Genomic DNA, 24,440 nt, shown 5'->3' with positions numbered 1-24,440 from the left:
TCCTCAGGTGAGTCCTCCCTCTTTCTGCTCTGAGACTGGGCTGACCGTCTTGCTCTGGGCTTGGGGATGCGGTGGTCAGCGACACAGACTTTCTGGGGTGGCCGGCCAGACACAGGGGCTGGCAGGTGAGGTTTTTGCACGCCCCCTAAGGGTGTCTACAGCAATGTGACTACTTTAACATCTGGGGCCCAGGCACCCTGGTCACCGTCTCCTTAGGTGAGTCCTTGCCAACTCTCTCTCCTACTCAACTCTGAGCGATTTTTCTGCATTTTGGGGCAAACTGAGCGGGACGGGTCTCAGGCCAAGAATGACTTGGGGCAGCCTGGGGGGCTCAGGATGGGGTCCTTGGGGGCCACGGCCCTTCTCCTCCTGCCTCTGTGACCGGAGGTCTCTCTGGAGTCCTCTGGTCTCCACTATGCCAGCCCTCATGCGGCTCAGTCTGAGAGGGTCCCAGACCTGGCCAGGCACCGGTTCTTGCCTGGGGTCCTGGCACGGTCATCACAATGTAATGACTGGTTGGATCTCTGGGGCCAGGGCACCCTGGTCACTGTCTCTTCAGGTGAGTCTGCCCCATCTGACTTCTCTTAAGGGGGACTTTGGGTGTCAGCGTCTCAGTGTCGGAGTGGCTGAAGAGTTTTGGGAGGTCAAGAAAGGGATCGGGGACAGGTTCCCCCACCAACAGGGGCTGGGGCTCCTGCTCCCCTGTTCCCCGAATTCAGCCACAGGTGTCGGGGCCAGGGGTCTTTCTGGCTGTTCTGGGGTATCGGCTATTTGATCAACTTGAGAGTTTGTGGGGCCATTATGACTGCCGCACCCACCTTCTGGGGTCGGTGCCCAAGCAAAGACTACTGGAGTCCCAAGGGGACTTGGGGTCCCCAGGCTGGCAATGGCGTGGCTTCTGAGGGCCAGGCCGGACTGTGACGGCCGGCTAGGGAGAGTGCAGAATCGTGACTTCAATGGCGGCAAGCTGAGACCTGGACAGAGCAGACCTCTGGGCAGCCGGCAGCAATGCCGGGCCAGGAGACTGGGTTTTGTGTGGGGTGAAGATGGAGGCTTCACCATTGTGATTACTACGGCATGGACCCCTGGGGCCCAGGGACCCTCGTCACCGTCTCTTCAGGTAGGAACGGCCTCTCCGGGGCCTTCATTCTCTCCTCTTTTCTGTGGCCTTTTCTGACCATCACAGGTTGGTCTTCAGGATGTGTCCCAGAGGGGACCTGGGAGGGAGGCCAGGTAGAGACAAGGGCCAGGGGGGTTTCTGGTGCCTTTGGAAAACTGGAATAACAGCGGCGCGTCTGTGGGACTAGCTGAGCCACTGGAAGAGGGGCTGGATCTTGCCGGCCAAGACTGGGCAAGACACAAAAGAGACCAGGATCCCATGGCTTGGGTGGTGGCCGCGGAGCTCCCGTTGTGGGACTGCCGGTGTTGGCTGAGGCGCGTGCCCGGCCATGTTTGCAGAACCACAGGAGTGCAGACTAGAGCACACAGCGGGGCCTTTTCTTTAGAACTGTGAGGTGTTCTCTGTGCTGACTTGGAGTTAGAATTCTTTACTGGTTAGAAAGAGAACGGTTCTGAGCAAATCAAGGAAGGAGGGCCATGGAGCCCCGAAGGGCGGCTGCCCCTCTGACAGGGACCTAGCAAGGCCTGGGCAACCCAACCGTGCTGGGACGGCGCCCACCAGGTGTGCAGGGACATGGTGTCCGAAGTGGCTTCTGAGAAAAGTGGCTGAGAAAATTGAGAATTAGGACTTTTTGTTCATGCATATTCAGCTTTTTGTGTTTTTTTTTTAATGTAAAGGAATTTTAAATTCTTACTGTTCAGTATCTGTCTGGGATTGGCACAAGACAGCAGAGAAACGGTGGAGTGGCACCAGCAGGCCCCAATACAGGACTGAGTTTTGACAAAAATTATTTAAGTTTAATTTTTAATTAATTGAGCAATGCCAGATTAGTGCGTGAGTGACAGCCAAGATGGCCGTGCATCCGGCCGGACACCTGCAGCAGGTGGCAGGAAGCATGTCGCACTGAGAGTCTATTTTAGGAAGCCAAAAACCACCCTGTGTGAATTTATAGCTCCTGTTTTTGAAGTGGTGGTTTTCAAGTGGTTTTCCCGGATCCGAAAGTGTTGCAGAGCAAAACAACACCTGGGTAGTTTGCATATCTAAAATAGGACAGGGGACTGCCAGGGTTCCTCTTGTCACTATTTGAATTTATTTTTTCATTCTGAACTTAGCAACTTCTAGTTTGCTCAAGCTTAGCTTATCAATTTCTAAATTGTATTCATTTTTAAAGTAAGATATTTTAGAAATTAAACTTACAGATGGTTTATTAATGCGCCCATGAAACTTTTTAAAATTACTTTGTTATTTCTTCATACGGTAATTAACCTCAAACTTCAGAGACCTCAAAGCATTATTTTTGCAAAGCCTGCGACCGTCATTTTTAAGAGTCTGTTTTCTCTATGATTAGAAGAGACGTTTTGAGGCTTCATTTCAGTATTTTTCAAGACTGCTTTTCAAGTATTCATTTTCGCACCAGTTCTAGCTGAGGTGGACCTAAGTGTCCTGAGTTATTGGGTTAAACGTGTGACTTGGTGAATTGGAGAGCCATCAGACAGTGCAGAGACAGGAGTCGGGAGCTCTGCAGAAGCCGGGCCACCCACGCCTTGAGGTTTCCCAGGACCGCCGGGTCTGGGGGTGTAGCCGTGGCTTCTGGTTAGTCAGGAATTCCTGTTTGGAGTGGACTTGGAGGACCCGCAGGACGTGCCAGTGACCAGCCACTGCACATGGTGAGAGGGGCAGCTGCTCTGCCACAGATCTGCTTCTATGGAAAGTTGGGGTTTGATGTTTCTTTGCCTCTGAAGGGGAACCCACCTTTGCCTGGTGCCTGAAAGACAACCTGTCTTCCCTAAGGTGCTTCGAGGAAACGCAGGCATGGGCTGGTCACGGGTATCTCGTGCAGCCTGCCACTGAGCTTGTCTCTGCTCAGATTAGTCGCGGCTTGCCGCCTGTCAGGTGCCCTTGGACTTGGCTCAGTTGACAGCTGAACTGTGAGCGGCGACCTTGATCGGATGCAGACTTTGGGGTCATTTTTAGGGACAGTTTTTCTCTGGAGGAAACAGAGAGTCCAGGCTTATTTAGAATTGGGGAGGAGGGGTTCACGCCAAGGGCTGCTCGGCGGGCTCTGGAGTTAGGGAACTTTTCTCCCAAGTTTTTACTCTAAATCTCAGGATGCTCAGTGAGCGCAGAGCGCCAGGGAACATCCAGCCAGGGTGGCCAGGTGCAGTGAGAGATGCCCGAAGGAGATGAGAACAGAGCAAGTCGTGCGAGGTCCTGGAATGGGACAGTTTTAGCTGAGACAGCCAGGGACGCTTTATGGCCACATTCTGCACTGGGCTTTCAAAACTGAACACAGATTCACCAAGGCAGGGGTGAGCTGAGCTAGGCTGGCTGGAGCTGAGCTAATCCGAGCTGAGCAGGGCTGAGCTGGGCTGAGATGGGCAGAGCTGGGCTGAGCTGAGCTGGGATGAGCAGAGCTGAGCTGACCTGGGCTGCGCTGGGCTGCACTGGGCTGAGCTAGACTGGGCTGAGCCGGTCTGAGCTGGGTTGAGCTGGGCTGAGCTGAGCTGGGCAGAGCTAGGCAGAGCCGGGCTGAGCCAAGCTGAGCTGAGCTGGGCCAAGCTGGGCTGGGCTGAGCCGAGCTGAGCCTGGCTGAGCAGGGCTGGGCTGGGCAGAGCTGTGGTGAGCTGGGCTGAGCAGGGTTGAGCTGGGCTGAGCTGACCTGGGCTGAGCTAGACTGGGCTGAGCGGGCTGAGCTGGGTTGAGCTGGCCTGAGCTGGGCTGAGCTGACCTGAGCTGGGCTGAGCTGGGCCGAGATGGGCAGAGCTGGGCTGAGCTGACCTGGGCTGAGCTAGACTGGGCTGAGCGGGCTGAGCTGGGTTGAGCTGGCCTGAGCTGGGCTGAGCTGACCTGAGCTGGGCTGAGCTGGGCCGAGATGGGCAGAGCTAGGCAGAGCTGAGCTGGGTCGAGCTGGGCTGTGCTGGGCTGAGCTGGGCTGAGCTGGGCTGAGCTAGGCTGAGCTGGGCTGAGCTGAGTTGGGCTGGGCTGAGCTGGGCTGAGCTGGGCCGAGACGGGCCGAGCTGGACCGAGATGGGCAGAGCTAGGCAGAGCTGAGCTGGGTTGAGCTGGGCTGTGCTGGGCTGAGCTGGGCTGAGCTGGGCTGAGCTGGGCTGGGCCTAGCTGGGCTGAGCTGACCTGGGCTGAGCTAGATTGGGCTGAGCTGGACTGTTTTGGTCTGAGCTGGGTTGAGCTGAGCTGGGTCGAGCTGGGCTGTGCTGGGCTGAGCTGGGCTGAGCTGAGCTGGGTCGAGCTGGGCTGAGCTGGGCTGAGCTGGGCTGAGCTGGGCTGAGCTGAGCTGGGCTGAGCTGGGCTTAGCTAGGCAGAGCTGAGCTGGGCTGAGCTGGGCTGTGCAGAGCTGAGCTGAGCTGGGCAGAGCTGGGCCGAGCTGGCCAGAGCTGGGCCGAGCTGGCCGAGCTGGGCTGGGCTGAGCTGGGCTGAGCTGGGCTGGGCTGAGCTGAGCTGGGCTGAGCTGGGCTTAGCTAGGCAGAGCTAGGCTGAGCTGGGCTGAGCTGGGCTGGGCTGAGCTGGGCTGAGCTGTGCAGAGCTGAGCTGAGCTGGGCCGAGCTGGCCGAGCTGGGCTGGGCTGAGCTGGGCTGAGCTAGACTGGACTGAGCCGGGCTGAGCTGAGTTGAGCTGAGCTGGGCTGAGCTGGGCTGTACAGAGCTGAGCTAAGCTGGGCAGAGCTGGGAAGAGCCGGGCAGGGCCGGGCAGAGCCGGGCAGGGCCGAGCTGAGCTTGGCCGAGTGAGCTGAACTGAGCTGGGCTGAGCTGGGCTGAGCTGACCTGAGCTGAGCTGAGCTGAGCTGGGCTGAGCTGGGCTTAGCTGGGCCAAGCTGGGCCGAGATGGGCCGAGCTGGGCCGGGCTGAGCTGGGCTGGGCAGAGCTGTGCTGAGCTGGGCTGAGCTGACCTGGGCTGAGCTGGGCTGGGCTGGGCCGAGCTGCGCTGAGCTGAGCTGGGCCGAGCTGGGCCAAGCTGGGCCGAGATGGGCCGAGCTAGGCTGGGCTGGGCTGGGCTGGGCAGAGCTGTGCTGAGCTGGGCTGAGCTGAGCTGAGCTGACCTGGGCTGAGCTGAGCTGAGCTGAGCTGGGCTGAGCTGGGCCAAGCTGGGCCGAGATGGGCCGAGCTGGGCCGGGCTGAGCTGGGCTGGGCTGGGCCGAGCTGCGCTGAGCTGAGCTGGGCCGAGCTGGGCTGAGCTGACCTGGGCTGAGCTAGACTGGGCTGAGCCGGGCTGAGCTGGGCTGAGCTGACCTGGGCTGAGCTGTGCCGAGCTGGGCCGAGCTGGGCCGAGCTGGGCCGGGCTAGGCTGAGCTGACCTGGGTTGAGCTAGATTGGGCTGAGCCAGGCTGAGCTGGGTTGAGCTGAGCTGGGCAGAGCTGGGCAGAGCTGGGCAGAGCTGGGCAGAGCTGTGCTGAGCTGTGCTGAGCTGACCTGGGCAGAGCTGAGCTGGGTTGAGCTGGGCTGAGCTGGGCTGAGCTGGGCCGAGCTGGGCTGGGCTGAGCTGGGCTAAGCTTAGCTGGGTTGAGCTGGGCTGGGCTGGGCTGGGCTGGGCAGAGCTGTGCCGAGCTGGGCTGAGCTGGGCTGAGCTGGGCTGACCTGGGTTGAGCTGAGCTGAGCTGAGCTGGGCTGAGCTGGGCCGAGCTGGGCTGAGCTGACCTGGGCTGAGCTGGATTGAGCTGGGCTGAGTGAGCTGAGCCGGGCTGAGCTGGTTTGAGCAGAGCCGGGCAGAGCTGTGCTAAGCTGAGCTGAGCTGTGCTGAGCCGGGCTGAGCTGGGCAGAGCTGGGCCGAGCTGGGCTGGGCTGAGCTGGGCTAAGCTGAGCTGGGTTGAGCTGGGCTGGGCTGGGCTGGGCTGAGCTGGGCCGAGATGGGCAGAGCTAGGCAGAGCTGAGCTGGGTCGAGCTGGGCTGTGCTGGGCTGAGCTGACCTGAGCTGAGCTGGGCTGAGCTGGGCCGGGTTGGGCTGAGCTGACCTGGGTTGAGCTGAGCTGGGCTGAGCCGGGCTGATCTGGGTTGAGCTGAGCTGGGCCGAGCTGGGCCGAGATGGGCAGAGCTAGGCAGAGCTGAGCTGGGTCGAGCTGGGCTGTGCTGGGCTGAGCTGACCTGGGCTGAGCTGGGCTGAGCTGGGCTGAGCTGGGCTGAGCTGGGCTGAGCTGACCTGGGCTGAGCTAGACTGGGCTGAGCTGGGCTGAGCTGACCTGGGTTGAGCTGGGATGAGCTGACCTGGGTCGAGCTGTGCTGGCCTGGGTTGAGCTGAGCTGGGCTGAGCTGGACTGAGATAGGCTTGGCTGGGCCTGGCTGAGCCGGGCTGAGCTGGGCTGAGCTGACCTAGGCTGAGCTGACCTGGGCTGAACTGAGCTGGGCTGAGCTGACCTGGGCCGAGCTGGGCTTGGCTGGGCCGGGCTGGGTAGGGCAGGGCATAGCTCGGCTGTACTGAGCTGGACAGAGTTGGGCTGGGCTGAGTTGGGCTGAGCTGGGCAGAGCTGAGCTGAGCTGAGCTGGATTGAGCTGGGTTGAGCTGACCTTGACTATACATAGCTGAGCTGGACTGAGCTTAGCTGGGCTGGGCTGGGCAGGGCATAGCTGGGCTGGGCTGAGCTGTACAGAGGTGAACTGGACTGGTCTTAGCTTAGCTGGGCTAGGCTGGGCTGGGCTGATCTGGGCTGAACTGGACAGAGCTTGGCTGGTCGGGGCATAACTCAGATGGCTGTGCTGAGCTTGGCATAGCTCAGCTGGGCTGGGCTGGGCTTGGCTGAGCCTGGTTGAGCTGAGCTGGGCTGTGCTGGGCACGGTTAAGCTTGGGTGAGCTGGGCTGGCCAGGGCTGGGCTGAGCTTAGCTGCACTGAGCTGATTGGGCTGGGCAGAGGGGACAGGGCCGGGCTGGGCTGAGCTGGGCTGGGCTGGGCACATCAAGGCTGAGCTGAACTGACCTTGGCTGGACTGAGCTGGGCTGGACAGGGAGGGGCTATGCAAAGCTGGACTGATTCGGGCTAGGTAGGTTTATGCTGAGTTAAGCTGAGCTGTACTGAGTTGTGCTACACTGGACTGGGCTAGCTGAGCTTAGCTGGTCTGGACTGGACTGGACTGGCTGAGCAGTCAGTGAACAGCTTTCTGCCAGGGTGATGTATTCTGGGCCACCGTAGCCCGACGAGGCTGAGCTAGCTGTGCTGTGCACTGCTGGACTTAGCTGGGCTGGGCTGGTCTGGCCCAACCTGAGCCACCATGTGAAGCCCTCCCTGTTGGCTGTGATGCGTGGTGTGCATAGTTGGTTGGCCTGCGGGGCAAAACACTGGCTCACACATCGGTCTCACACTCGCTCTCACTTTGTGGCTCCCACATCAGCCTGAGTTGTCTGTCCAGGGTGACTTCAAGGGGAGGGGCTCCTATCCCTGCTGGATGCCATCCTTGTGTGGCTACAGGCATCCCAGACCTCCGATTCCCTGGGTTCAAGGCTGAGGTGCCAGTCCCACAGCCCCCATGTCCTAGAGGGAAGGAGAGTTGATCAAACCTGAGCCGGAAGCCTGAGCCGGATCCTTCTGAGCAGGGGAGCCTGGACACAATGTTCCCAAGTTCAGGGTGGGCTGCAGTCAGAACAACACCCACAGCAGTAGCACCAGACCTGCTCCCACAGTGCAGAAGCCCAGGGTGGCCTCCCCTGCCCTGTTGGCCATGTCCAGCCAGGCCATGGAGGCTGTAGGAGGGCTCAGCCTTGGGGGAGCACGTCACAGTGCCATGAGGGTAGGTGGAGACCCGTCGGAGCTCTGTTTGCCCTGGACTGGCAGGGACACAGGAAAACAGCTTTTCACACCTCCCCTTTCTCTCTTTGCTCCCCTGGGCCCTCAGTGAGCCTGTCATCTCCAACTCTGTACCCGCTCGTCTCCTGCGAGGGCGCCCTGACCGATGGGAACCTGGTGGCCATGGGCTGCCTGGCGCGGGACTTTCTGCCCAGCTCCATCACCTTCTCCTGGAGCTTCAAGAACAACTCTGAGATCAGCAGCCGGACCGTCAGGACCTTCCCGGTGGTGAAGAGAGGGGACAAGTATATGGCCACCTCGCAGGTGCTGGTGCCCTCCAAGGATGTCCTCCAGGGCACAGAGGAGTACCTGGTGTGCAAAGTCCAGCACGACAACAGCAACAGAGACCTGCGAGTGTCCTTTCCCGGTGAGCCGCGAGGCCTCCCGCGTGATGGAGAAGGTCCGGTGTGGCTGGGAGGGAGCGGTGGGGACCTGGGCCGGGCCGGGCTGACATCTCGGCCCCATACTGCAGTGGACTCAGAGCTGCCCCCCAACGTGAGCGTGTTCATCCCACCTCGAGACTCCTTCAGCGGCTCTGGCACACGCAAGTCCAGGCTCATCTGCCAGGCCACAGGTTTCAGCCCCAAACAGATCAGCGTGTCCTGGCTGCGCGATGGGCAGAAGGTGGAGTCTGGCGTCCTCACCAAGCCGGTGGAGGCTGAAACCAAAGGGGCTGGGCCTGCGACCTTTAGCATCAGCAGCATGCTGACCATCACCGAGAGCGACTGGCTGAGCCAGAGCCTGTACACCTGCCGCGTGGACCACAGGGGCATCTTCTTCGATAAGAACGTGTCCATGTCCTCCGAGTGCAGCACGAGTGAGTGTCCAGTCCCCAGGCCAGGACAGGCGTCCTCACGGGTTTGCAGACCCTGAGCCTCAGCTTCCCGGCACACGGAAGCCACGGGCGGGAGCGGGGTGGGGAAGCAGCTGGCACGGCAGGGCCAGGTGGGGTCTGAGGGTCCCCCTGCTGCCCTCTGGGTGAAACCACCCCTTCCCCCAACCGCACATCCACCCACTGCCTGAGACCAGCTTCCCCCCACCCCAGCCCCATCCCCAGGCATCCAGGTCTTCCCCATCGCCCCTTCGTTCGCCGACACCTTCCTCAGCAAGTCAGCCAGGCTGATCTGCCTGGTCACAGACCTGACCACCTATGGCAGCCTCAACATCTCCTGGGCAAGCCATAACGGCAAAGCCCTGGACACCCACATGAACATCACCGAGAGCCACCCCAACGCCACCTTCAGCGCCATGGGCGAGGCCAGCGTGTGCGCGGAGGATTGGGAGTCTGGGGAGCAGTTCACATGCACCGTGACCCACGCCGACCTGCCCTTCCCGCTGAAGCACACCATCTCCAAGTCCAGGGGTAGGCTCAGCCGCCTGCTGCCCTCGCCCGCCTCCACTCCCTGCTGGCCTCCCCCGGCCCGGGCTCACCACCTTCTCTCTGCCCACAGAGGTGGCCAAGCACCCCCCGGCGGTGTACGTGCTGCCGCCAGCCCGGGAGCAGCTGGTCCTGCGAGAGTCGGCCACCGTGACCTGCCTGGTCAAGGGCTTCTCGCCGGCAGATGTGTTCGTGCAGTGGCAGCAGAGGGGGCAGCCCTTGTCCTCAGACAAGTACGTGACCAGCGCCCCAGCGCCCGAGCCCCAGGCCCCGGGCCTGTACTTCACCCACAGCACCCTGACCGTGACCGAGGAGGACTGGAACTCCGGGGAGACGTTCACCTGCGTCGTGGGCCACGAGGCCCTGCCGCACATGGTGACCGAGAGGACCGTGGACAAGTCCACTGGTAAACCCACCTTGTACAATGTGTCCCTGATCATGTCTGACACGGCCAGCACCTGCTACTGACCACGCTGGGTGACCAGGCGCTGTGTGTGTGTGCATGCAAACTAACCCTGTCAGTGGGGCTGAGATGTTGCATTTTTAAAACTTAGAAATAAAAAGATCCGTTCAAAAGATGCTGGTCCTGAGTGTGCGATGCTCTTGCCTGCTGGGCCCGTGACTGTGCTGTGCCTGCCCTGCCCCCACCCACCTGCCCACCTCTGAGTGGCCTGCAGAAGCCTCTGTGCTCCTTGGCTCATGGTGGGAAGAGTCTGTGCACAGCTCTCCTCCAGCTGCTCCAGAGGAACAGCCACGTGGGCACAGGCAACACATGGACACACACATGCACGAAGAAACATGGATACACATGTATGCAGATGCGGGCACACACAGGAGGGGTACGCATGGATGGACACATGCAAACATACAGATGGACAGATACAGACATGGGTATGCACATGTGCACATGCACACACACAAAGACACACACACGGATACCCACCTGCATGGACATGCCCAGAAACACACATGGACACAAATAAGGACATATGCAGACACATGTACAGATGACACACATAATATGGGCAGGAACACACATGGCCATGCAGTCATGGACACACATAGCACATTCACATGGATGCATGTGGAATCGTACACATGCACAGACATGGGCAGACACAGGCCCACACACCCACAGGTGTGAACACGGCCTCCCGTGCAGGTGGACACGCGGACACACGCACACATGCACCAGGGCCTTGGTGCCTCTGCAGCCACTCCCTGTGCCGAGCTGGCACCAGGACTCCTGCCCAAGGCTCTGTTTGTCCTGTGTCTGCTTGGAAGCTTCCTCAGCTGGGCTCAGCCTAGACTCTGACCAAGGCAATGGTCCCCAGGCCCAGTGCACAGGGCTCAGAATGTCGCGTCGGGCTTGGCCACTGCAACAGCTAAAGGCCCAGGCGTGGGGCCGAGCGTCCCCTCCTCATTCAGCACCCCCGTGGAGGCAGCAGGCCCCCTGGCACCCACCTGTGAGACCAGAGCCTAGGCCATCAGCACAGAGCAGGCAGTGTCTGAACATGCCAAGGCCAGGAAGCCGCCTTAGGGGCTCATTCACTGGCTGGAAGCCTCAAGCACTGGCCCCCACGAACCTGCCCTGCCCTCAGCCCAGCAATCAGAGGGCAGAAGGCAGCTGTCCAGAGAGGGGAGGACAGGAGCCTAGTGGTAAGGGGCCTCCAGGCTCCCCGGGCTGCCTGCTGGACCCTCCCACATTCACACCTTTTGGGGCCTGAGCTCCAAGGGCTCATATATGCAGAGACCACAGGCCTTAAAGTGTCCCCATCCTGCTGTCACCCTCAGGGGTCCATCCATGCCCAGAGCCGTGTGTCAGAAAGACCTGGGCAGCCAGGGTGTCCCTCACGGGCCCTGCCGAGGACCCAGGGAGGGGGCAGCTTCAGGCCCAGACCTGCCATCGTCCTTCCCAAGCCACAGGGGACAGGAAGCCCCCCTCCCTGCCTCTCAGCCCTAGGGGCCCTGGTTGTCCTCAAGGAGAGCGAGCCCTGGGCACAAGCAGCCAAGAGTCTTGCCGCTGGCGTACCCTCCTCGCAGGTGTCTGTGCACTGCTTCTGCTGTGTTCTGTCTGTCACTCGGGGCTCCCGGGACAAGGGTCAGGGCAGCCCCACCCCTGGCTTCAGACCACCCCAGGAGTCCTCAGGCTGCAAGACGGGTGTTCTGTGCACCGCCCCCTCCTCAGGAGCACAGCACAGCCTGGGCCAAGGGTGGCTTTGATGACTGGGATGGGGTCCTAGGCCCCAGCCCATGTGGGTGTGACTGAGCCTGACCCCCTGCCTCCACCTGTGCCCTTGCAGAAGGGGAGGTGGGCGCCGAGGAGGAGGGCTTTGAGAACCTGTGGACCACCGCCTCCACCTTCATCGTCCTGTTCCTGCTGAGCCTCTTCTACAGCACCACGGTCACTCTGTTCAAGGTAGCCGGCCTCAGGCAGGGCTGGGGGGCAGGGCAGAGCCACTCGGGTGGATGTCCGTTCCAGGGGTGCCCCCACGTCCATTCCCAACACATGAACAGCATCTCACGCCACCTCTGTTGCCTGCAGGTGAAGTGACCTGAGAAGGATGTCGGAGGCCAAGAGACAAGCCCGCCGTGGCCCTGCTCGCGTGGCCTGCACTCTGGGGCCTGCATCTTCCCCATATCGCCAGCCAGCTTTGAGCTCTAAAGCGCAGGCCTCGTTCCAGACCAGCCCAGGACCCTCTGCCCTGTGGAGTGACAGTGAGGGTGTGCCCCACGCGCTGTGTGCTGTGTGCTGTGTGCTGTGTGCTGTGCAGCTGTCAGTCACCCTGAAATAAATGCGGGCGGCCCAGCTCACAAAGCTGCTCTCTTGTGAGGCTTTTGTCTCCGCACAAAGCTGTGTGGATGTCTGCAGGGAACCCCAAGTACAAATACGAAAATCATGGTGGGGGGCCCACTTAGGAGGGGGCAGGCGGAGCCCAGGGCTGAGGTTCACAGGGGAAGAGGCTACTTGGGCTCAGGCCTCGGGGGCCTTGGTGTGCCCGGCAGGGGCTCTGCCACCTCCCCAGCGACCCCGTCACCTCGCAGTCTTGTCCAGACCCTCGTGGAGCGCTGAGTGTGCAGGAACTAACTTGGCAGGAGGCTCCTGGGTGCTCGCAGCATGGCACAGGGCACGCAATCCCCCCCCAGCAGGCACAGGGCACGTACATCCCCCCAGCAGGCACAGGGCACACACATTCCCCCCAGCAGCATGGCACAGGGCACACACATCCCCCCAGCAGGCACAGGGCACACACATCCCCCCAGCAGGCACAGGGCACACAATCCCCCCCAGCAGCAGGCACAGGGCACGCAATCCCCCCCAGCAGGCACAGGGCACACAATCCCCCCCCCAGCAGCAGGCACAGGGCACGCAATCCCCCCCAGCAGGCACAGGGCACACAATCCCCCCCCAGCAGCATGGCACAGGGCACGCAATCCCCCCAGCAGGCACAGGGCATGCACATCCTCCCCCCCAGCAGGCACAGGGCACGCAATCCCCCCCAGCAGGCACAGGGCATGCACATCCTCCCCCCCAGCAGGCACAGGGCACACAATCCCCCCCAGCAGGCACAGGGCACACAATTCCCCCCCCAGCAGCATGGCACAGGGCACGCAATCCCCCCCAGCAGGCACAGGGCACACACATCCCCCAGCAGGCACAGGGCACACAATCCCCCCCAGCAGGCACAGGGCACGCAATCCCCCCAGCAGGCACAGGGCACACAATCCCCCCCAGCAGGCACAGGGCACACACATCCCCCCAGCAGGCACAGGGCACACAATCCCCCCCCCAGCAGCAGGCACAGGGCACGCAATCCCCCCCAGCAGGCACAGGGCACACACATCCCCCCAGCAGGCACAGGGCACACAATTCCCCCCCCAGCAGCATGGCACAGGGCACGCAATCCCCCCAGCAGGCACAGGGCACGCACATCCTCCCCCCCAGCAGGCACAGGGCACGCAATCCCCCCCAGCAGGCACAGGGCACACACATCCCCCCAGCAGGCACAGGGCACGCAATCCCCCCAAGCAGGCCCCCGGCCCCACGGAGCTTCAACAGCGGCAGTGCCCCTGGTTCCCGAGACAGGCTGAGCCTGCGGCCAGCGGGCCGGGGTCCACTGAGGGCTGTGCAGGTTCACAGGTGGACACCCCTGGTACTCTGGTGGTGAGAGGGCTGAGAGGGTGAGTAGCCATCACTTCCCAAAGGTCTACCTTGAACACCTCTCATTGGAGGGGACGGTCAAAGGATAAAGCAGCCCAAAACAATGGTTAGGTGGACTCACGAGACGGGGCGGAGGGGCAGAAGTCCCAGCTGTCCCAGAAAGAGAGGCCAGGAAACAAGGCCTGAGGGGTGGAAGCGGGGACACTGGCTGGGTTCAGCTCAGAGACAGGAGCCCCAGAGACAGAAGGTGGGGGCTCTCTGGATCACAGCACAAACCACAGAGGTGGCTCACAGGCCTAGGGAGATCCTGGCCAGCAGGAGGGTTGAGAGCCTTGGAGGAGGCAGGAGGCGGGAGGAGAGAAGGCAGAGAGTGACCACGTGAGCCCAGAGCCCCAAGGAGGCACGGTGGGAGCACATCTGGGAAGGTGCCCACCAGGGGTCCCGGAGCGGCAAGCCCAGGGTGCAGGGGGCAGCCTGGAGCCTGCTCGGGCCCCACTGCCACGGTCAGGCTCAGAGGCCTCCAGTAAACGTGCCAGCCGAGTCGGGGCGGGTTGGTGAGTCCCTGCTGCACCCTGCGCTGGCCCTGAGCAGCGAGTGCGAGCCGCACAGCAAACGCCCCGTGGGCCTGGGGCGCTGCCCGGGCTGTCGCTCGTGTGGTGGGAATGGAGCTCATGGCAGCACCGCCCGGCCTGCTGCTGGGTGGGGGGGTGAGAGCTCAGTGAGCGGCCAGTTCAGCCAGGAGCCCACGCAGCCTGGGCTGGGGAGGAAGCTGCAGGCCGTGGGGCCGATGGCCTGGCCCGCCCCGCGTCAGTCGGCTTAGCCCGCCGAGCAACACCCAGGACGGGGCAGCTTCCACCGCAGAGACGTGTTCTCAGCCAGCTCTGCCAAGTGGGGCCTGGGCTCTGGATGTCAGCAGGGAGACTGTCCCAGGCCTCTCTTGTGGCCTCTGGTGCTCTCCTGGCTGTCTTGGTGCCCCTGGGCATGTAGAAGCACCCTCGATCCTTGCCTGACCTCGTCGGTGTCTCCTGTGGACGCATCCATGAGGGCCAAGTTAGGCTGGACGCCTGCCCTCACCCAGTGTGGACTCCCAGAGCCTGAACATCTGCTAAGCCTTGTGCTTTCCAAGTTGGGTCATGTTCTGAGGTCCTGGCAGGTAGAGTTCCACATGTGAGCCTGCAGGGCACACGATTCCTCCCCTAGCAAGCCTCTTCCTGGTGTCTGTGAAGGGGTCTGGCGGAGTTGAGCCCCCTGAACCCTGGGCGGGGCAGGACAGCTCAGAGAGGTGGCAGAAGACGCTTGAGGAAGGGAGTTGGGGCGGCCATGTGCAGCAGGTGCTTGAGCAGGACACACGGTGGGCTGATCGGGGTGGGCAAAGGCAGGTTTCCCCAGTGTCTGGAATAGCAGGAGGCAGGTTTGCATCCTGGATACCAGGCAGAGGGACAGATCACCCCCAGACAGCCCCGTGTACAAGGCTAGGTGATGGGAGCAGCAATGATCAGCGTGGTGGGCAGGGCCCACAGTAGTGCAGGTGGGGGCAGGGAAAAGGCCCCATTGAGACAGAAATGGAGCGGTGCCACCAGAGACACCCAGCTGCCCTCACACCAGGACCCTAGCAACAGGAGACAGCCGAGCCCAGGAGGAAGCCTCATGTGTGGGAACTCACCATCTTCCTGCCTGAGGCCGTGGGCAACCCCTCCAGGGACCAGGCCTGCTCACAGGCTGATGCCAAGCAGTAGAGCTGCCAAGATCAGGCATCAGGGAGAGGAGGGTCCATCCAGAATCACACAGAGGGTCCCGGGCTTCCGTTAACGGCAGCCAAGGATCAGGGGCTGCAGGCCTGGTGTAGGAGTCCCACAGCCTGTCCCTCCATGACCTGGGTTATCCCTCATCCTCAAGGGCTCAAAGTGAGATGTGGGGAGGGTCCCCAGGGACTGGCCAGAGGGCATTGTGGTCACTGGAAGAAGACCGGTGGACAGAGCCACTCCCACCCCAGCCACTCCCCAGTGCCCTCCTCACCAGGACTCCTTTCGCCTCCAGCCAGGGCCCCCTCCTGCCCCCTGCCCCTCGCCCTCAGGACCCTTGAGCCTCTGTCTTCTGAGATCCCGTGGCCCCAGACATGTTCCCATCATCTCAGAGTGGGCCTGGTGTGGCTGGGACTGGCTGCACCCAGAGCTGGTACAAGACCTGCAGAAGCGCGTGCTGTATGGTGGAGGGCTCTGCACCCCGAGCTCCCTGCTCAGTAACAGACCCTAAACAGACCAAGTCTAGGAAATGCCTGAAAAGGAATTCAAAATAATTCTCTTATATAAACTTGGTGAGAAACAAGAGAATACAGCTTTAAAAAGTTCAGTGAAATTAGGAAAACAATTCATGGTCTGGAAAGAAATTCAGTAGAAATAAATACCTTTTTTTTGAAGATTTATTTATTTACTTGAAAGTCAGTTATACAGAGAGAAAAGGAGAGGCAGAGACAGAGAGAGAGAAAGAGGCCTTCTATCTGCTGGTTTACTCCTGAGTTGGCCGCAATGGCTGGAGCTGCGCCCATCTGAAGCCAGGAGCCAGGAGCCAGGAGCTGCTTCTGGGTCTCCCACGTGGGTGCAGGGCCCAAGGACTTGGACCATCTTCTACCGCTTTCCCAGGCCACAGCAGAGAGCTGGATAGGAAGTGAAGCAGCTGGGACTCAAACCATCGCCCATATGAGATGCCTGCACTGCAGGCAGCTGCTTTACCTGCTATGCCACAGGGCCGGTGTGAGAAATTTTGGTGTTAAGAATCATGACACAGGCCGGCGCCGCGGCTCACTAGGCTAATCCTCCGCCTAGTGGCGCCGGCACACCGGGTTCTAGTCCCGGTCGGGGCGCCGGATTCTGTCCCGGTGGCCCCTCTTCCAGGCCAGCTCTCTGCTGTGGCCCAGGAGTGCAGTGGAGGATGGCCCAAGTGCTTGAGCCCTGCACCCCATGAGAGACCAGGATAAGTATCTGGCTCCTGCCTTCGGATCAGCATCAGCACGGTGCGCCAGCCGCAGCGGCCATTGGAGGGTGAACCGACGGCAGAGGAAGACCTTTCTTTCTGTCTCTCTCTTTCTCCCTGTCCACTCTGCCTGTAAAAATAAATAAATAAATAAATAATAAAAAAAATAAAAAAGAAAGGCCACATGTTATAAAAAAAATCACGACACAGACATACATAATTCTTAACATACACAATTCTTAACAAATACCAAAAATCTAAAAAGCCATGAATTGCCATTGTTTTTTAGTCATTCCAATAACTTTGCAACTTCAGATTTGGAGGACAGTCTTCCTTATGAGGATACTAACTACCAATATCTTCAAATGTTGCTGTTACATAAACACACCAATCCACAATCTCAAATTTCTAGTCTTTCACAGCACATTAGCAAAATCATTAGGAAAACTGGGCAACTGCAGGGTCTCAGTCCACCCGAACGAGGATGGACTGGGTCCAAGCGAAGGTAAGTGCGACGCTCGCCCGCTCCCCAGCCTCCTGATCCCAGAGACAATCAGACGCAGCGGGAGTCGAGTCAAGCAGGAACTCATTTATTACTGCGCAGTAAGCCTGTTTTAAAGCTAAAAACCACAAAGCTATAGGGGAGGAGAAGAGAAACCAACCAATCGTTTTAAACGTTACCTATCGTGCGCTAGGTTTCCATAGAGTCCACGCACTGACGTCATCTCGCCTGGTGCCTGCGCCCAGTCAAGTTTCATTGTAAACAACTCGGACTCCGCCCGTCTAGCTTCCTCTCGGCGCCATCTTCGTGTCCAGCACTGCGGAGATGGTCCTTGAGCAGCTGGGGCAGGAGCTTCTCCTCCAGAGGAAGGCAGCTGGGCGGGCAGGGCCAGATGACCTCGTGCTGCAGCCCCGTGCGGATCTGGTAGCGGCCGCTGAGCAGCTGGCTCTGGACGGCGTGCACAGCGGCTGCGTGTAGTAGTTGTCCAGCAGCACGTGGCCGGCGGCCAGCAGCAGGAGGAGCAGCAGCAGCAGCAGTAGCGGCGGCTGCCCCAGCCCATCCTGCCCCGCCAGCCCACGCCTGCGGCCCCTGCTGCCCCGCTTATAGACGCGGGCCCGGCGCAGCAGGTGCAGCAGGGGCCCGGGCAGCGGGTGCTGGGGGCTTCTCTGGCCGCTGCTCAAAGGGCGCCAGATCCAGGCCAGGGCACAGTGTTGGGAGTCTGTCCAGACCCTTGAGTGTGCGCAGGCCCATGAGGACAACAGCGCAATGCAGGCGCACCACGGCCGCACCACCCTCCCCAGGGCCAGTCCCGCTACCTCCCCGCGAGCCACGCGCCACAGCCACCCTCATGCCCCGCAGGCAACCACAACCAGAGGCATTACAAAGTACACATGGCTTGTTCTGTAGGAAACAGTTCTATGGAACAACGTGGGAGGAGTAATTGCAGATATTCAAGGCAGATTAAATGCACAATTGTGACTTGAAATTGCCATTTTGTATTGTGAGGTATAAAATTCACCACGAACTACAGAGTGTGTTAATCTGACACACAAGACAATCAAAGTCTCCACAAGTCAATATTCACTGTTTTCCGGCTGTACCAAAAAAAAAAAAAAAAAAGCAAATAATTTAATCTCTTAAAAAATCATTTACATTTGAAAAATGAGATTAGGTGGGTGTTCCTCCTTCTTAAAAGTGTTTCTAGAAATCTTCAGTTAATTTTCAACACTTAAGAATAACTGTGTGATAATTACAGAATTAAATCAGTCATATTAAGTAGAACAGACAAAAAAAAATACTATGAGGGATAATGTATTAAGTTGTCCATTAGCAGTCAGGGCTATGCTGATCAAGTCACCATTTCTCATAGTGTCCATTTCACTTCAGGAGGTTTCCTTTTTGGTGTTCAGTCAGTTGTCACCGATCAGGGAGAACATATGGTATTTGTCCCTTTGGGACTGGCTTACTTCACTCAGCATGATGTGTTCCAGATTCCTCCATTTTGTTGCAAATGACTGGATTTCGTTGTTTCTTACTGCGGTATAGTATTCTAAAGAGTACATATCCCATAATTTCTTTATCCAGTCTACCATTGATGGGCATTTAGGTTGGTTCCAGGTCTTGGCTATTGTGAATTGTGCTGCAATAAACATTAGGGTGCAGACCGCTTTTTTCTTTATCAATTTAAACTCCTTTGGGTAAATTCCAAGGAGTGGGATGGCTGGGTCGAACGGTAGGGTTATATTCAGGTTTCTGAGGAATCTCCAGACTGATTTCCATAGTGGCTTGACCAGTTTGCATTCCCACCAACAGTGGGTTAGTGTCCCTTTTTCCCCACATCCTCGCCAGCATCTGTTGTTGGTAGATTTCTGAATGTGAGCCATTCTAACCGGGGTGAGGTGAAACCTCATTGTGCTTTTGATTTGCATTTCCCTGATTGCTAGTGACCTTGAACATTTTTTCATGTGCCTGTTGGCCATTTGGATTTCCTCTTTTGAAAAATGTCTATTGAAGTCCTTGGCCCATCTCTTAAGTGGGTTGTTGGTTTTGTTTTTGTGGAGTTTCTTGATCTCTTTGTAGATTCTGGTTATTAACCCTTTATCTGTTGCATAGTTTGCAAATATTTTTTCCCATTCTGTTGGTTGTCTCTTCACTCTCCTGACTGTTTCTTTTGCAGTACAGAAACTTCTCAATTTGATGCAATCCCAATAGTTGATTTTGGCTTTGACTGTCTGTGCCTCCCGGGTCTTTTCCAGAAATTCTTTGCCTGTGCCAATATCTTGAAGAGTTTCTCCAATGTTCTCTAATAACTTAATGGTGTCAGGACGTAGATTTAGGTCTTTAATCCACGTTGAGTGGATTTTTGTGTAAGGTATAAGGTAGGGGTCTTGCTTCATGCTTCTGCATGTGGAAATCCAGTTTTCCCAGCACCATTTATTGAATAGACTGTCCTTGCTCCAGGAATTAGTTTTAGATCCTTGATCAAATATAAGTTGGCTGTAGATGTTTGGATTGATTTCTGGTGTTTCAATTCTGTTCCATTGGTCTATCCATCTGTTTCTGTACCAGTACCATGCTGTTTTGATTACAACTGCCCTGTAGTATGTCCTGAAGTCTGGTATTGTGATGCCTCCGGCTTTGTTTTTGTTGTACATGATTGCTTTAGCTATTCGAGGTCTCTTGTGCCTCCATATGAATTTCAGCATCATTTTTTCTAGATCTGCGAAGAATGTCTTTGCTATCTTGATTGGGATTGCATTGAATCTATAAATTGCTTTTGGGAGAATGGACATTTTGATGATGTTGATTCTTCCAATCCATGAGCATGGAAGATTTTTCCATTTTTTGGTATCCTCTTCTATTTCTTTCTTTAAGGTTTTGTAATTTTCATCGTAGAGATCTTTAACGTCCTTGGTTAAGTTTATTCCAAGGTATTTGATTGTTTTTGTAGCTATTGTGAATGGGATTGATCTTAGCAGTTCTTTCTCAGTCATGGCATTGCTTGTGTATACAAAGGCTGTTGATTTTTGTGCATTGATTTTATATCCTGCCACTTTGCCAAACTCCTCTATGAGTTCCAATAGTCTCTTAGTAGAGTTCTTTGGATCCTCTAAGTACAGAATCATATCGTCTGCAAAGAGGGATAGTTTGACTTCTTCCTTCTTGATTTGTATTCCTTTGATTTCTTTTTCTTGTCTGATGGCTCTGGCTAAAACTTCCAGAACTATGTTAAATAGCAGTGGTGAGAGTGGGCATCCCTGTCTGCTACCAGATCTCAGTGGAAATGCTTCCAACTTTTCCCCATTCAATAGGATGCTGGCTGTGGGTTTTTTATAAATTGCTTTGATTATATTGAGGAATGTTCCTTCTATACCCAATTTGCTTAGAGTTTTCATCATGAAAGGGTGTTGAATTTTATCAAATGCTTTCTCTGCATCAATTGAGATAACCATATGGTTTTTCTTCGGCACAATATTTGCAAACTATGCAACAGATAAAGGGTTAATAACCAAGTCAGAAATTGAATCAATAATAAAGGTCTTCCCAACCAGACCAAGTGGGATTTATCCCTGGTATGCAGGGATGATTCAACATTTGCAAATCATTCAGTATGATACATCACATTAACAAATTGAAGAACAAAAACCATACGGTTATCTCAATAGATGTAGAGAAGGCATTTGATAAAATACAACACCCTTTCATGATGAAGATTCTAAGCAAATTGGGTATAGAAGGAACATTCCTCAACACAATCTGGGCAATTTATGACAAGCCCATGGCCAGCACCATAGTGAATGGGGGAAAGCTGGAAGCATTCCCACTGAGATCCAGTACCAGACAGAGATGCCCACTCTCATCATTGCTATTCAACATAATACTGGAAGTTTTAGCCAGAACCCTTAGTCAAGAAAAAGAAATCAAAGGGATACAAATTGGGAAGGAGGAAGTAAAACCATCCCTGTTTGCAGACAACATGATTCTTTATTTAGGAGATCCAAAGAACTGTACTAAGAAACTATTGAAACTCATTGAAGAGTTTGGTAATGTAGTAGGATATAAAATCAATACACAAAAATCGGCAGCCTTTGTATACAGATACAATGTCATGGCTGAGAAAGAACTTCTAAGATCAATCCCGTTCACAATAGCTATTAAAAAAAATCAAATACCTTGGAATAAACTTGACCAAGGATGTCAAAAATCACTATGATGACAATTATAAAACATTAAGAAAGAAAGAAGATACAAAAAATGGAAAAATCTTCTGTGTTCATGGATTGGAAGAATCAATAACATCAGGGGCTGGAGCTGAGGCACAGTGGGTTAACACCCTGGCCTGAAGCACTGGCATCCCATAGGGGCGCCGGTTCTAGTACCAGCTGCTCCACTTCCGATCCAGCTCTCTGCTATGGCTTGGGAAAGCAATAGAAGATGGCCCAAGTCCTTCGGCCCCTGCACCCATGTGGGAATCCCAGAAGAAGTTCCTGGTTCTTGGCTTCAGATAGGCACAGCTCTGACCATTGCAACCAATTGGGGAGTGAACCATCATATGGAAGACCTCTCTCTCTCTCTCTCTCTCTCTCTCTCTCTCTCTCTCTTTCTCTGCCTCTCCTCTCTCTGTGTAACTCTGACTTTCAAATTAATTAATTAGATAATAAATAAATAAATAAAAATAATCAATATAATCAAAATGTCCATTCGTGCCGGCGCCACAGCTCAATAAGCTAATCCTCCGCCTAGCGGTACCAGTACACCGGGTTCTAGTCCCGGTCAGGGCGCCGGATTCTGTCCCGATTGCCCCTCTTCCAGGCCAGCTCTCTGCTGTGGCCAGGGAGTGCAGTGGAGGATGGCCCAAGTGCTTGGGCCCTGCACACCATGGGAGACCAGGAGAAGCACCTGGCTCCTGCCTTCAGATCAGCGTGGTGCGCCAGCCATTGGAGGGTGAACCAACAGCAAAGGAAGACCTTTCTGTCTGTCTCTCTCTCTCTCACTGTCCACTCTGTCAAAAAAAATGTCCATTCTTACAAAAGCAATTTGCAAATTCAATGTGATACCCATCAAAATACCAAAGACATTCTTCTCAGATCTGGAAAAATGATGCTAAAATTCATATGCAGGCACAGGAGACCTTGAATAGCTAAAGCAATCTTGTATGACAAAAACAAAGCCAGAGGCATCACAATACCAGATTTCAAGACGTGCTAGAGGGCAGTTATAATCAAAACAGCTGGGTACTGGTACAGAAACAGATGGATAGACCAATGGAACAGAATAGAAACACCAAAAATCAATTCAAACATCTACAACCAACTTATATTTGATCAAGGAGCTAAAACCAATTCCTGGAGCAAGGACAGTCTATTCAACAAATGGTGCTGGGAAAACTGGATTTCCACATGCAGAAGTATGAAACAAGACCCCTACCTTACACCTTACACAAAAATCCACCCAACATGGATTAAAGGTCTAAATCTATGACCCAACACCATCAAATTATTAGGTAACATCAGAGAAACCCTGCAAGATATAGGCACAGGCAAAGATTTCTTGGAAAATAACCCAGAGGCACAGACAGTCAAAGCCAGAATTAACAATTGGGATTACATCAAATTGAGAAGTTTCTGTACTGCAAAAGATAGAGTCAAGAAAGGGAATAGGCAACCAACAGAATGAGAGAAAATATTTGCAAACTATGCAACTAATAAAGGATTAATAACCAGAATCTACAAAGAGATCAAGAAATTCCACAACATCAAAACAAACAACCCACTTAAGAGATGGGCCAAGGACCTCAATAGACATTTTTCAAAAGAGGAAATCCAAATGGCCAACAGACACATGAAAAAATGTTCAGGATCATTAGCCATCAGGGAAATGCAAATCAAAACCAAAATGAGGTTTCACCTCACCCCAGTTAGAATGGCTCACATTCAGAAATCTACCAACAACAGATGCTGGTGAGGATGTGGGGAAAAAAGTGTCCTAATCCACTGTTGGTGGGAATGCAAACTGGTAAAGCCACTATGGAAGTCAGTTTGGAGATTCCTCAGAAACCTGAATATAGCCCTACCATACAACCCAGCCATCCCACTCCTTGAAATTTACCCAAGGGAAATTAAATTGGCAAATAAAAGAGCTATCTGCACCTCAAAGTTTACTGCAGCTCAATTCACAGTAGCTAAAACATGGAATCAACCTAAATGCCCATCAACCAAAGACTGGATAAAGAAATTATGGGATATGTACTCTATGGAATACTACAAAGTGGTAAAAAAAATCAATGAAATCTGGTCATTTGCAACAAAATGGAGGAATCTGGAAAACATCATGCTGAGTGCAATAAACCAGACCCAAAGGGACAAATATCGTATGTTCTCCCTGATCTGTGACAACTAACTGAGCACCTAAAAGGAAACCTGTATTAGTGAAACTGACACTACAAGAAGCAATGACTTGATCAGCCCCTGTCCTATCGAGGAACAGCTTACTATTTTATTCTTTTTAGTATTTTCCTGTTCTACTTAATACCATGAGTTGAACTCTTTACTTAACACAGAATTATTCTTAGGTGTTTAAATTTAACTGAAAAGTGATCCCTGTTAAATATAAGAGTGGGAATAAGAGAGGAAGGAGATGTACAGTTCAGCACATGCTCACTCGAACTTACCCCTAATGGTAGAGCTAGAAACATGCCATGGGACTCCAAATCCCATTAAGTTGGCATGTACCAATGCCATCTTACTAGTTAAAGTGATCAGTTTAAGTTCATAATTGATCATAAAGATAGGATTAAGTGTCAAAGAGATTACATAAACAAGACCAGTGTCTGCTAATAACAATATAATTAAATTAAAAAGGAGTGAACACTCCAACATGGGAAGAGGGATACACAGCAGACTCATAGACTGGCAGAGCCCTAAATAGCACTCTGGCCTCAGAATCAGCCCTTAAGCCATTCAGATCCAGTTAAAAAGCCCATGAGAGTTTCTCAGGTGTGGAAAGCCAGGACACTGTGGCAAAAAAAAAATGACCTAAATGAAAGATCTCTGTGAGTGAGATCCCAGCGGAAAGAACAGACCATCAAGGAAGGAGGTACCTCTCTCTGAAGGGAGGAGAGAACTTCCACTTTGATTATGGCCTTGTCTAAATGAGGTCAGAGTTTGTGAACTCAAGAGGCTTCCATAGCCTTGGCAGCTTATGACAAGAGCCTCGGGTGATTACTGACGTCATAAATAAGAGTGTCAATTGTTAAATCAACAACAGGAGTCACTGTGCACTTACTCCCCATGTAGGATCTCTGCCCTTAATGTGTTGTACTATATGAATTAATAGTAAAACTAGTATTCAAACAGTACTTTATACTTTGTGTGTCTGTGTGGGGAACTCTTTACTTAGTATATACTATGTTGATCTGCTGTATATAAAGATAATTAAAAATGAATCTTAGGCCAGCGCCGCAGCTCACTAGGCTAATCCTCCGCCTGCAGCGCCAGCACACCAGGTTCTAGTCCCGGTCGGGGC

General features: G+C 55.2%; 1 protein-coding gene and 1 gene segment (V, D, J or C); both read left to right on the top strand.

The window, feature by feature from the left end:
* Positions 1–24,440, top strand: part of LOC100009097 (Ig gamma chain C region) — a 183,007-nt gene that overhangs the window by 121,349 nt on the left and 37,218 nt on the right. The gene's annotated exons all lie outside the window — the stretch shown is intronic.
* Positions 593–12,100, top strand: LOC100342859 (Ig mu chain C region membrane-bound form-like). The segment is given in 7 exon segments: positions 593–1,120; positions 7,954–8,304; positions 8,377–8,721; positions 8,950–9,267; positions 9,356–9,688; positions 11,586–11,701; positions 11,828–12,100. Coding segments are annotated over 7 exon segments (1,515 nt in total).

Source organism: Oryctolagus cuniculus, chromosome 20, assembly GCF_964237555.1.
Source record: "Oryctolagus cuniculus chromosome 20, mOryCun1.1, whole genome shotgun sequence".
NCBI classification, from domain to species: Eukaryota; Metazoa; Chordata; class Mammalia; order Lagomorpha; family Leporidae; genus Oryctolagus; species Oryctolagus cuniculus.
This window is presented reverse-complemented; position numbering and strand designations above follow the sequence as displayed.